The sequence below is a fragment of the Lutra lutra genome, chromosome 13 (assembly GCF_902655055.1).
Source record: "Lutra lutra chromosome 13, mLutLut1.2, whole genome shotgun sequence".
Lineage (NCBI taxonomy): Eukaryota > Metazoa > Chordata > Mammalia > Carnivora > Mustelidae > Lutra > Lutra lutra.
Window position 1 is genome coordinate 27,181,577 of NC_062290.1, and position 14,134 is coordinate 27,195,710.

Sequence of the window (14,134 nt, forward strand, 5' to 3'; positions counted from 1 at the left end):
CTATAACTACAATAACTTGTTAATGGATATACAATGTAAAAAAGATGCAAACTGTGATGTCAAAAACAAAATGTGGGGAAGGAGGAGTTTTGGTATATATTTGAAGTTAAGTAATTATCAGCTTAAAATAGGCTATCATAAGATGTTTTATGTAACCCTCATGGTAACCACAACACAAAACCTATAGTAGACACACAAAAGATAAAGAAATCAAAGTATACCACTACACCATTCTCTGAAGCCATTAAATTTTTTATAGCCATGTTAAAAAAAAAAAAAAAGTATACCACTACAAAAAATCATCAAGTCACAAAGGAAGCAAGCAAAAAAGGAAGGAACAAAGAAATTACAAAACAGCCAGAAAACAATGAACAACATAATGGCAACAGTATGCCTATACCTATCAATAATTACATTACATGTAAGTGGACTAAATTCTTCAAGCACAAAATATAGAGTGACTGAATGGATTTAAGAAAAAAAATGATAACACCCAACTCTATGTTCCCTGTAAGAGATTCACCTCAGCTTTAAGGACACACATAGACCAAAAGCAAAGTGATGGAAAAAGATATTCAATGCAAATAGAAACCAAAAGACAGCAGGAGTCAGCTGTACTCACATCAGGAAGAGAAAAAAAAAAAAAAAAAAAAAAAAAAAAAACGAAAAAGAAGGTCATCATAAACAATAAAAGTGTCAATTAGGAGGATATAATAATTATAAATACCTATGCACTTGACATAAAAGCACATATTAAATAAAGCAAATATAGATAAATCTAAAGAAGGAAATGCACAGCAATACAATACTAGCAGGGGACTTCAAGTACCCACTTCCAACATGGTTAGATCATCCAGACAGAAAATCAATAAGAAAACACTAGAATTAAACTACATGTTAGACCAGATGGATCTTAACATACAGAACATTAATATACAGAACATTCCAACCAACAGTAGGAAAATAATATATTCTTCTCAAACACACGATAGAACATTATTCAAGGTAAATCACATGTGAGGACACAAATAAATCTTAATAAAAGACAACTGAAATCATATCAAGCATTTTTTCTAACCACAATGATTTAAAATTAGAGATCAATTACAAAAAGAAAAAAACTCACAAATATGTGAAGATTAAACATGTTCCTGAACAACCAATGAGTCAAGAAAAATCAAAACATATCTTGAGACAAGTGAAAATAGAAACACAACATACCAAAATTTATGGGATACAGCAAAAACAGTTTTAATAGGGTAATTTAGTGTGATAAACACCTACATAAGAAAAAAGAAAGATCTCAAATAAATAACCTAACTTTATACCTCAAGAAAAAAGGACAAACTAAGCCCAAAGTTAGCTGAGGGAGGAAATAACAAAGGCAGAGCAGACATAAATGCAAGAAAAGAGACTAAAAAGAAAAAAAAGATGAATGAAACCAAGAGCTAATGTTCTGAAGAAAAAAAAAGACTGTTAACTAAACTTTCTAAGAAAAAAGAGAATTCAAATAAAATTATACACGAAAGAGGACATATTACAACTGATACAAAAAAATACAAACGACTGTAAGAGGTTACTATGAACAACAATATGCCAACAAATAGAATAACCTAGAAGAAATGGATAAATTCCTAGAAATGTACAATCTACCAGGACTAAATCATGAAAAAATAAATGGAAAATCCTAACCAGACCAATTATTACTAAGGAGACTAAATCAGTACTCAAAAATCTCCCAACAAAGAATAGTTCATGACCAGAGAGCTTCACTGATGAATTCTACAAAACATTTAAAGAAGAACTAGTATCAATCTGTTCAAGCTCCTCCCAAAATAGAAGAGGGAACACATCCAAACTCATATTACAAGGCCAGCATTACCCTGATGCCGTAAGGACCTATTTAGCCAGAGGCTTCCATCAAGGTTAAAACAATAATGTTGTTTAAACTATCCCTGCTCCCCTTCCCCCAGGGGACTTACTTAAAAACAAGTCCCGGAAACCAGCCCCAGGAAACAAAGCTCAAATACAAGGGTGGGTCAGGCCAGGTGGAGACATCCGATCAGTGGGGGGGATGCATACTGTCTCCCTAGTTATCAAACAGTATGGACCCCGTCCTTTGGGCACCTTTTGGGCGCCAATTCTGACCAAGGTGATAGGCTGGTTCAAATGTCTACTAGGGTAAATTGTTATTCAATTGGTCACCTCGCATGACTGTGCAGCTTTTTCTGTGTGTGACAGTTTCACTGGCCACCTGTGTGTGGCCAGGCCCAACCACATGGCCTTTGCCCTTAAAAGCTAGTCTGTGAAACAGAGAAGGGTCGCCCTCTCTTGTAAGAGGTGCATCCCCAAACATTCGGTCTGATTCTTGATGCTTGGTGCACAATAAAGCTTTACTTGACCTTCGCTTTATATCAGTCTCGCTCCTTTAATCATGGACCCATTTTTGGGGGGGCATAACAATACTAAAGCCAGACAAGGGCACTCAAAAAAACAAATTACAGGCCAATATCCCTGATGAGCTTAGATGCAAAAATCCTCAATAAAGTATTAGGAAATTCAACTCAACAATACATTCAAAGGATCAAACATATACCATAATCAAGTGGGATTCATCTCTGGGATGCAAGGATGGTTCAACATTTGTAAACCAATCAATGTGATATACCTCATTAACAAAATGAAGAATAAAAATCATGCGATCACCTCAATGGATGCAGAAAAAATATATGACAAAATTCAACATCCATTCATGATAAAAACTGAAAGAGGATGACATACACCTCCACTAATAAGTTGATATATTATAAGCCCACAGCTAACATCATATCCAGTGATAAAGTGCTACAGCTTTTCCTCTAAGATTAGAAACAACACAAGAATGCCTATTCTCACCACTTTTATTTAACCTAGTACTGGTAATCCTAGGAGCAATTAGGCAAGAAAAAGAAACAAAGGACATCATAATCAGAAAGGAAGAAGTAAAATTTTCTCTTAGTACAAATGAAAGGTTATATATAGATACCCTAAAAACTTCATAAAAAAATGTTAGATATAATGAGTAATTTCAGTAATGATGCAGGAAACAAAATACACAAAAAACAGTTGCATTTCTATACACCGACAATGAACTATGAAAGAGAAGTTAAGAAAACAATCCTACTTACTAAGGCAGCAAAAAGAATAAAACAAAAAGAATAAAATAAGTTACCCAAGGAGGTAGAAGATATATACTATAAGAAAGCGATAAAAGAAATTGAAGAAGACACAAATAAACAGAAAGACAGTCTGTGGCTCATGGATTAGAAGAACTAATGTCATTAAAATGCCCACACTACCAAAAGCAGTCTACAGATTCAATGCAATCCCTATCAAAATGTCAATGACATTTTTCGAAGAAACAATCGAACTCAAAAGACCCTGAATAGCCAAAGCAATCTTGAAAAAGAATGAAGATGGAGGCATCACACTTCCTGATTTCAAATAATCCTGTGATAGTGATCAAAACAGCATGGTGCTGGCATAAAGACAGACACACAGATCAATGAACAGAAAAGAGAGCCCAGAAGTATACCCCTGCATATCTAGCCAATTAATTTTTGACAAAGGAACCAAGAATATGCATTGGGAAAAGACAGCCTCTTCATTAAATGGTCCTGGGAAAACTAGGTAGACAAATATAAAAGAATAAAACTAGACCCCTACCTTATGCCATATACAAATATCAACTCAAAACAGATTAATGACTAGAAAGTAAGAAATGAAACCATAAAACTCCTAGAAGAAAACACAAAGGGTAAACTCTTTTGACACTGGGCTTAGCAATAATTTTTTTGACACCAAAAGCAAAGGCAATAAAAGCAAAAATAAACAAGTAGGTCCACATTAAACTACAAAGCTTTTATACAGCAAAGAAAACCAACCATCAACAAAATAAAAAGACAACCTATGGAATAGGAGAAAATATTTGCAAAGCACACATCCAATAAGGGGTTAATACCAGACATACACAGAATTCACAGCTCAAAAGCAAAAAAACCCCAATTTCTTAAAATGGAGAAAAGGACCTAAATACACATTTTTCCAAAGAAGACATATGAACGGCCAACAGATATATGAAAAGTTGCTCAACTGTACACTGCTGGTCACCACATAGACTGGTATAGGCACTCTGGAAAACAGTATGGAGGTTCCTCAAGAAATTAAAAGTAGAACTGCCATATCATCCAGCAACGCCACTTCTGGGTACGTAGCCAAAGGAAATAAAATCATTAGCTGTCAAAGAAATATCTGCACTCTCGTGTTCAAAGCAGTATTATTTGTAACAAAGTATCAAAATAACTTAAGTGTCTATCAATGGATGAACAGATAAAGAAAATGTAATATACAGATATATAATGAAGTATAATTTAGCCTTTGAAAAGAAGGAAATCCTTTCATTTGCTACATGGATGAAACTGGAGGGCATTATGCTAAGTGAAATAAACCAAAGACAGACAGTTACTAACTATATGGTGTCACTTACATGTGGAATCAAAAGAAAAACAAAAACAAAAAAATGGACCTCAGAGAAACAGAAAGTAGGCAAGTGGCTGCCAGGGGACTGGGGTGTAGGGAAAAAAGGAGAGACTGGTAAAATGGTACAAATTTTCAGCCTCGAGATGAATAAGGTCTGAAGGCGTCACTGAAAAGGAATGGTGACTACAGCTGATAATACTAGACTGTATGACTGAAATTTGAAGAGCAGAACTGAAATGGCCATATTCATTCACACACACACCAAAACGGTAAACACATGCACTGATGGATGGGTATGTTGGGGGCAATCCTTGTGCAATGCATACATATATCAAAGCATCACAAAATCTTACAATTCTATTTGTGAATTATACTTCGATAAACCTAGGAGAATAAAGAACACCTGAAGTACCTTGAAGGAAGGCTTCTAAATATCAGTCAGAACAATGGACAATCTTAATAATAAATATGTACTTCCAGTAGAGAACTCAGGTGATTACTGTCTCAATTATCACATTAAAAAGAACAGAGTTCTAACTAATGTTTCACACACATAAAACTCCTAAACTAATATATGTAACAGAGCATAGCAATAAACTGACAAATGACAAGTCAATATCTAACAAGAAAAATCGTGAAGATTCTACAAAATGAGAATTTTCTTACCCATATCCATCAAACTATAAAATGCTAAGATCTGGTATTATGATTAAGATTTATAATACTGAATTACATCTGAGGCTGTAACTGATCAAATTTTATAAATATTTAAGGAGCAAAGGTTTATCTACTGAGAATATTACTTGGCGAATATAATTAAATAAATAAGTTAAATTAAATTATTTGGCAGGATATTAAATTAATTAGCTGGTTTTAGTATATGTAACCAGAAGGTTACTGGAAAGCCATTTGATGTGTGTAGATATCAACAAAATAAAACTTCAAGTATGAATCCTGATTCCAAGTCCTCTTAATTTAAATATAACCTAAGTACTCTTTTCCACATTGCTTTTTTGGGGGTTTAAAGGTAAACCACTGGGGCACCTGGGTGGCTCAGTGGGTTAAGCTTCTGCCTTCGGCTCAGGTCATGATCTCAAGGTCCTGAGATCGAACCCCACATCGGGTTCTCTGCTCAGCAGGGAGCCTGCTTCCCCCCCTCTCTCTGCCTGCCTCTCTGCCTACTTGTGATCTCTCTCTCTCTCTCTCTCTCTCTGTCAAATAAATAAATAAAATCTTTAAAAAAAAAAAGGTAAATCATTAAGATCACTAAAAATAGCATTTAAAACACAAGGATGTTTCATTACAATCTCAATCCAAATAAAAGAATGAAGAATATTATCACAATTTGGAACAAATAAGTATATAATCTAGACATTTAAACTTAATTATATTAATTCTAAAACTATTCTTGGCTATCAAAATCTCTGTGCCTTTCCTCAATTTAATGAATATATAACAGTATACTACACATAATAACAGAAGGAAACAAGTGTATCTTACCTAGTTACTTTGCAGTTCGATTCAATCAAGTCATTTTCAAAGTCAAGCAGGCTGGAAGGCAGATTATATTCCAATGGGGACGTCAGTCTTTTCAAACGCAATAGACCAACACAAAATTTTGCTCCCATCTCTTCCAATTCTCGAGTACCAATCTGTAAACCCTAGAAATAAAGCAATTTCATACATAAAATTAGGACTTTTTAAATTTTTTTTTCACTGTTTCAAAATTCATTGTTTATGCACCATACCCAGTGCTCCATGCAATACATGCCCTCCTTAATACCCACCACCAGGCTCATCCCACCCCCAATCCTCCCTCCCAAAACCCTCAGTTTTTTTCTCAGAGTCCATAGTCTCTCATGGTTTGTCTCCACCTCTGATTTCCTCCAACTCACTCACTGTCCTCTGGCTGTCATCATTATAATTACATGGGTGAAATTTATAATTACATTAATAAAATTAAAAGGTGCTTTGTATGGGGCTACAAGTCAATAAGCACAATGTCTTAACAATATAAGATCATTTTAGGTCACAAAGGAAACTGTCTCAAAAAAAACATTTCTAAATGTTTGTTCTCATTCATGACATGCAAACTATTTTCACTAACACACAGGGGAAAAAAAAACATTCTGTGGTTATATTACTCTTGGGAGTTCATGTGTGAAATTATATTTTTGCGAGACATTGCTAGTATTTCTTGTAATCCACTACTTTGGATGACAATGTTGAAATACTGTACTGTCAATCAAGGCCCTAATTTGTATATCTGAACATTACCATATATCCTTTTTACTGTATGATAAAAGAAAATGGTAAATAAAAAACAAAAGAAAGGTAACTATGTCAAAAAAAAAAAAGAAATCAAACAGATCTAGGTCAATGAGGTAGCAGTAAAATAAATTTCTACATTCCATGTCAATTAGGAATGCCATTTCAAATTTGGTCTACTGCAGCAAAAAGAAAATTTTACTGCAACTCATTATCCTTTTCTGACAGTTCCCCAATAAACAATATAAGGCTTATCAAAAGTTTAATGTTATCACATAAAATGATAAAAATGGACTACAAATCAAAACATTGCTTATTGTTTAATTTTCAGATTAAAATTAATCTCTAAGTGAAATCCTTACACCAACAAAAGTTGCAGTGAAAATGAGAACACACATCATTTAGAGAAAAGGTACTTTAAAACAGTTTTACAACGACCAGACTGAAAGCACAGAGTAATTGAAGAAAATAAATTGTAAAAACTGTTACTTACCCTACCCTGCACAAAACACATGCCTTTATAATAATGACTGTCTATTTTTTTTAAGATTTATTTTTATTTTATATTTGAGAGGAAGGGGAAGGAGAGAGGGAGAGAATCTGCAAGCAAATCCCTCACTGAGTGGGGAGCCTGACATGGTGCTTGGTCCCATGACCCATGAGATCATGACCTGAGATGAAACCAAGAGCTTGACGTTCAAATGACTGATCCACCCAGCCGCCCCAGTTGACTGACAGTTTAGACAGTGTATCCATCTCCAAACACTCTAACCTAACTTTATGAGAAGATTCATTTGCCTTCCTAATTTAAAAGCTTTAGAAAGGCTATGACTGTTTCTGAAGTAGCTCACAGAAAATAAAAATAAGGATCATTTACAGCCTAAAATTCAGTAATATAAGAACATTCTTTTTTTTTTAATTTTTTTTTTTTAATTTATTTGACAGAAATCACAAGTAGGCAGAGAGTCAGGCAGAGAGAGATGGGGAAGGCAGGCTCCCTGCTGAGCAGAGAGCCCGATGCGGGGCTCGATCCCAGGACCCTGAGATCATGACCTGAGCCGAAAGCAGAGGCTTTAACCCACTGAGCCACCCAGGTGCCCATATAAGAACATTCTTGAGGTGAAGAGAACTGTTTCTTAAAATATCATTAAACTTGTACAACTTATTAGCTAACATTAACAAGTCTGAAAAGTATATGTTACATGGGTAGGGGCAGATGGGAATATATGGGAATTACGTACTTTCCACTCAATTCTGCTATGCATCTAAAACAAAACCAAAGTTTATTAACAATAACAAAAAAGCTTATAAAAAGTAAATGTTATGATCACAGTATTGAATTTTAGACACTAAAAAAATGGCTTAGTAAAGGACATTTCTCTGCATAAGAGTTTTAAATTAAAAAAAAAAAGTTTTAGGGACACCTGGGTGGCTCAGTTGGTTGAACGACTGCCTTCGGCTCAGGTCATGATCCCAGACTCCCAGGATCGAGTCCCGCCATCAGGATCCCAGCTCCACGGGGAGTCTGCTTCTCCTTCTGACCTTCTCCTCACTCATGCTCTCTCTCACTGCCTCCCTCTCAAATAAATAAATAAAATCTTTTAAAAAAAATAAATTTTAAAAAAGTTTTAAATCAACATTAACTCTATTAACTAAATCATATAAAAAAGAAATGAGTATTTACTAGGTACCCATTTTATTTTTTAAAAGTCTACAGTTTTTTTTTAATAATTTTTAGAAAACTGGTCTAACATTTTATGTTTCAAATATATTTTAGCTATTTTTTAAATGTTTTTTTAAATCACCAAAGAAATTGATCAAAATACAAATAGAATGTCTTAAAAAATCCAATGAAAGTCTATCAGTAGAATCCAAATATAGTAAAAAAGCACTACTGCTATATCTTACAGTTGATTTCAAATGGCATGTAAACCTCAGTTTCCCTACTTCTCTGCCTACCCCCAGGGGCCAGTTTCAAAAACACTGACACTTTAGGTTGCCTTCTCCTATCTGACTGCATAAAGGATCTCTTTAAGAAGTAATTTACAGTCTATTTCCATAAATCATACAGCCTAAGGGTTTTTTCCTCAGAGACACCCATGGTCTTATACAAAAGTGATTCTCAAGCTTTGTTCCCATCCTACACACAGAACGTGAGACTCTTGTCAAAGTTGTCCACGACAGCAATGATTAGGAGACAGGGGCTGGATGCTAGAGGAGTACTCTAGGACATCTTATCTCCTATCACCACCATGTCCTTAGTACATGAGAAGTCATTGTTTCACAGTATTTGAAGAGAATTCAAAAGACATTTTGTAAGAATAATATACTCTGGTCAACCTAAAATTTAGAGAAGTCACTCAATAGAAAGTACTGAAATTTCATTAACTTCTACTCTACAAGGCCCCTAAAGTTTGAATGTCAGTTGCAAGATCTCTACAATTTTCTCCCAGTTTGGTACAGACTGAAAAAGTCATTACTTAGGCTCTCCATTTAACCTTTCAGTCAACTATAATATGTTGACATTTTTACTACTAACCAATTGGAAAATTTTTAACTCCTTCCAAAGTTACAACCATTTTATGTGAAGTATATGAAAATCACTCTTAGATTCAGTTTCCTCTTGCCCTATACCAAACCAAACCAAATCAAACAGAATGAGGAGTAATTAGCATGACACCTGAAAATCTTTCTGTGGCAAGAAAAATAAGTACTTGCAATATTTATTTGTTTGCTGTTGATTATCCAAGATTCAAATGATTGCCCATTAGGTTCTCAATCTTCCAAATTAAAAACTTCAAAGTCACCTAGTATTTTATTAATCTTTAATTTCAAAAGTAAACTTTAAGCTCCAGTTGTTTCCAATAAAAGACTATGGCACCAGGGGCGCTGGGTGTAGTCAGCTAAGCATCGAACTCTTGGTTCCACTCAGGTCTTGACTGAGTCCAGTGGTGGGCGCTGCACTCAGTGTGGAATCTGCTTAAGATTCTCTCTCTCCCTCTACCCTCCCATTCATGCTCTCTCTCTCTCTTAAATAAATAAACACATCTTTAAAAAAAAACTACAACACTAGAGAGGAGCAGTCTTAGTAAAGAAAACATTTTAATGAAGGAATATGCACTTAAAAGTCACACACATACATCTAAATATATAAAACTTTATAAATGTATTTCTAAATGCATATAAATATAACTACATCCAATAAATTAAAATGATAGAAAACTTTTATTCATAATGTACTACCTACACCGCTCATAAGTTACCAGTCAATATTTAATATACCACAACATGCCTCCTTAATAATTATGATGTAGATAGGATCAACCAAGATTTCATAAAGACCAAAAGCAAGCTACAAGTACAGAGAAGTAAAAAGGAATTGCATATGATTCAGTTCTAGTCTTGCAAATTACATTTAACTCAGTATAACAAATGTGTCATTAATACATACTTAAAAACCAACAGCATACTATATGAAAAGGAAGTCCTTAAAATAATTTTTACTGCTTGAAGTCTTGAGATGTTTTACCTTATATTTTCCCTGATCACAGCCACACAAAGTACTTTCCATGGTATAGCTTCTTTGTACCCCGATCTCCCTCCAAACTACGACACGTGCCGTAGATTCTTTAGATTTTTCTACTACAAAGCTACAGCTGCTCATGCAAAATGCTGGGGCAATATGGCTCAGTATCTTAGGCAAAGTCTGCAAAGGTAAGAATGACATAAGATTTCATGAAGGTTTTTTTTTTAAAATAATATTGTTTTTGTAATTTTTAAAAATTTTCACAAAAGCACAGTGATTAGAGCAGGGTTATGTGGATCTTCTTGCTTTATCCTCTGCTTTTCCAAGCATCCAAATCATTCTTTACTAATTTAGAATGTTCTGCTTTCCTGGACGAATAATAATCAGGTAGAAAACAGAATAAAGGATCACATTCATAGTAGCAACCAATAAATGAACAAAAACTATGTTAAAAAATGTTTTAAAACTATGGGGGAAAAAAAAACCCATGTTTAAAAAACAAAGCAACTTTAGTCATGAAAGTTGGTCTACTAATTAAGAGATTTCACATTATAAATGTCAATGACCTCTAAATTAATCAACAAAGCTAAGACAATCACAATCAAAATGCCCATACCTCTTCAACTTCAAATTATTCTCAGGTTCTCTTGGAGTGTGTAAGTATGGGGGCAGAGCCAGGGCAACTCTGAAAGAAGAGGCTTTGACTAGAGACATGATCCAACATATATTAACCTAATTACATATGTAAGGGAAGTAAAATTGTGATAGTGTGTGGGAGTAGATACCTCTCCAGAAAGAAAGAGAATTCTGAATTAGAACCAAAGGCAGATGTTAAAATTAGAATGATTAATGGAGAGAAGACTGATCACTCCCTAACTGCTGGTACCACTGGAGAGCCACTTGGATAAACGAGCCGAAGCCACTCTTCAGTAGTTCAAGTCTAGCTGGATCGTGAATTTAAACGTACAATTAGTAAAATTGCAAAATGAAATTAAAAACAGTAAACGTGGGACTTTAAAAAAAAAAATCTTGGGATAAGAAGTCTTTCTAAGCCTCAAAACTCAGAAGTCGTTTAAAAAAAAAATCAATTGGGCACCTGGGTGGCTCAGTGGGTTGAGCCTCTGCCTTCGGCTCAGGTCAAGATCTCAGGGTCCTGGGATCAAGCCCCACATCGGACTCTCTGCTCAGCTTCCCCCTCTCTGCCTACTTGTGATCTATCAAATAAATAAAATCTTTAAAAAAAAAAAATCAATAAACATGATGCAAGTTTCAAGTTACCACATACACACAAAACATGTTTTAGTATATTTGTGATACATATAGAGTTGCTAGCTTAAAAACAATAATGATTAGATGACCAGGATAAAAATAAGCAAATATAAGAAAAGTCCTATAAAAGAGAGGGAGAGGTCATAATTGGCCAAACATATGAAAAGATACTCAACCTCATTTATAATTACAGATATGCAAATTAAAACCATCAGTTTTTCCCTGGCAGAGACGACTGCATGCTGTAGTAAGGGGATGGAAACAACACTGTCAGCTGTTGTACGGAGCAGTATCAACTTACACAACCTTTCTGTAGGACACTCTGGCCATACCATTCAAATAGCCACTAACGGGTTGGACTACTAAGTAAACAAATTTTGGTACGTCTGTACAGGGATAAAAATCCAAAGCAATGCACACTGGCCGTGGTATGGGAATTAAAAGAGAACTTCATAGGCTACATGTACATACATTTAAGAATTAATGTTCTTAGAGGCAATCTCACAACACACAGGGTAGAAATGATTCGTGACTGAGAGATAACTTTTTTCACTTACTACTTTTGTTTCTGGAGTGTTCCCATTTTTTTTCTTTTTATATAACCCTAATCATTTTATTTGGGAAAGGGGAAGAAGGAAGAAGACACCAAAAGAAAATGTGCCTTTGAATTTCTGCTCATGGCAGTGGTATGCTACTAAAACTCTTTTGGGAAAATAACCTGGGGTGCTTTGTTTGAGCACAAATACAGTAAGGAAAGCCACTGTGCCCAAATGGAGAGCACCCAGGGCGTGAAGCAGTCGGATCTCCTTAAGTCCTGGGCATGCCTCAAAACATACCCAGACGCGTGGAAACATGGTATGTAACAGATGGCTTTATAAATTGGCAGAGGAAGGATGTACTGTTTAATAAATGGGGCTGAGACAACTGGCTACATATGGGAAAACTAAAATTAGATCCCCAACCCTCATACAAAAATAAATTCCCAATAGATCAAGAATCTAAATATGAAAAGCAAAAATTTTAGAATGTTTAACTTGAAAAAATCTGAAACAAAAAATAAAAAAAAAAACACAGCAAAATGGCAACACTTGCTGAATCGGAGTAGTTCGTGTATGTTAAATTATTTTCTGTAGTGCTATGCATGTTCGAACTCCAAAACTCCACACGTATCTGTAATAATTACCCTGTATCCTCCATCTTCCACAACGTCGCAGGAAGCTGCATTATCACTGGTGTGCCATACAGTCTCTTTGATGCTGCAGCCATACATAAATACATTCTTCTTTCGGGAATGGCCATGATAATCACAATAAACCTGGAAAATACGATATATTTTAAAAGTTAAAAAGTTACAAATTCATATACTGCCAAATAAAGCTAATTAATACCAAGACAATAAATGGGTTTGTTTCTTTGTTTTTACATTGTAACTGAACCACCATTTAACAAGTAGAACTAATAAAAGTAGCAATACTGTGTTCTGGAAAGGATCTGTGATTAATTCCAGAATGGCTAAATCCTTTCCAGGACCTGCATTTTAAGCCACAAGTTCCACTCTTTCTTATGTATCTACTATTTACCATTTAAAAAACAATAAAGTCAATTATAGTTCAAATCTACAGCAGCAATCATCACTGATCCAGGGTTGTTAAAACATTTACCTAATTTAAAAGAACATGAAAATGCTCTCATGAAAAACACTATTTAAAAAAGGGTATGGTTTCAATTTAATTTTTAAGAGCATCATTTTTAAAATGAAGAAGAGGCTTGCATGTCACTGCTGCTCCTTCTCTACAGATTTCCTATCTTTCCCAAAGGAAGATTACCTCATTTAAACCATAATACAACGGAAACATTCTGCGGAAAACAGAAGCAGCATATAGCGTCTATATGTTTGGAAGTCTACCACTGTGCCTACGCCACCTTTCGTGTGTAAACTGGAGACCTACCTCCTTCGGAGTTGACTAAGAACTCAGAAATAAGCTTCTTCCAGTTTGAGAATTTGGAAGACACATCCTGTTACCTTAGCATTGTTTAAACAATGAAGTTAAAAACCTAAAACTTACCACCAGGAGTTACCATATTCATAACAAAAAAGATAAAGAGCTCATGCAACTATAAAACTTAACCTGATGAAATAAGAATATGGATACACTGTATTAATTGGTATCAGAATACACTGATACTATGTAATTGATAACAGAAGTAATTGATAATAGAAATTAAACTTAACTTTTATAGCCATAAAATGCTGAGTTGTTAATTAACAAAAGCATCTCTGTGACTAGACAAATACGTACCAGTGCAAATGCTTCACAGCAGCCAGGTACTGTAGCAGCCCCTTAGCATGATAATTGTAGGATGTAAATCTGGATTTGGACCTTTGCCACTGTCTATCAGATCCTCTCCACTTAAAGAACAGCGGTGACTACACATATGTAAACACAACCACAAACATCAGTACTGATAAACTCTTGCCTATGTTTAATTTGATGATTCTAGTAACTATTACTATTTCCAGTAATACATTAGTCATTAAATAAACACTTAAGT

General features: G+C 34.7%; 1 protein-coding gene across 1 annotated transcript in view; it reads right to left on the reverse strand.

The window, feature by feature from the left end:
- Positions 1-14,134, reverse strand: part of AGTPBP1 (ATP/GTP binding carboxypeptidase 1) — a 158,192-nt gene that overhangs the window by 14,626 nt on the left and 129,432 nt on the right. The window contains 5 exon segments of the mRNA XM_047700023.1: positions 6,019-6,179; positions 10,316-10,492; positions 12,765-12,896; positions 13,878-13,936; positions 13,939-14,009. Coding sequence (XP_047555979.1) covers positions 6,019-6,179; positions 10,316-10,492; positions 12,765-12,896; positions 13,878-13,936; positions 13,939-14,009 — 600 coding nt within the window.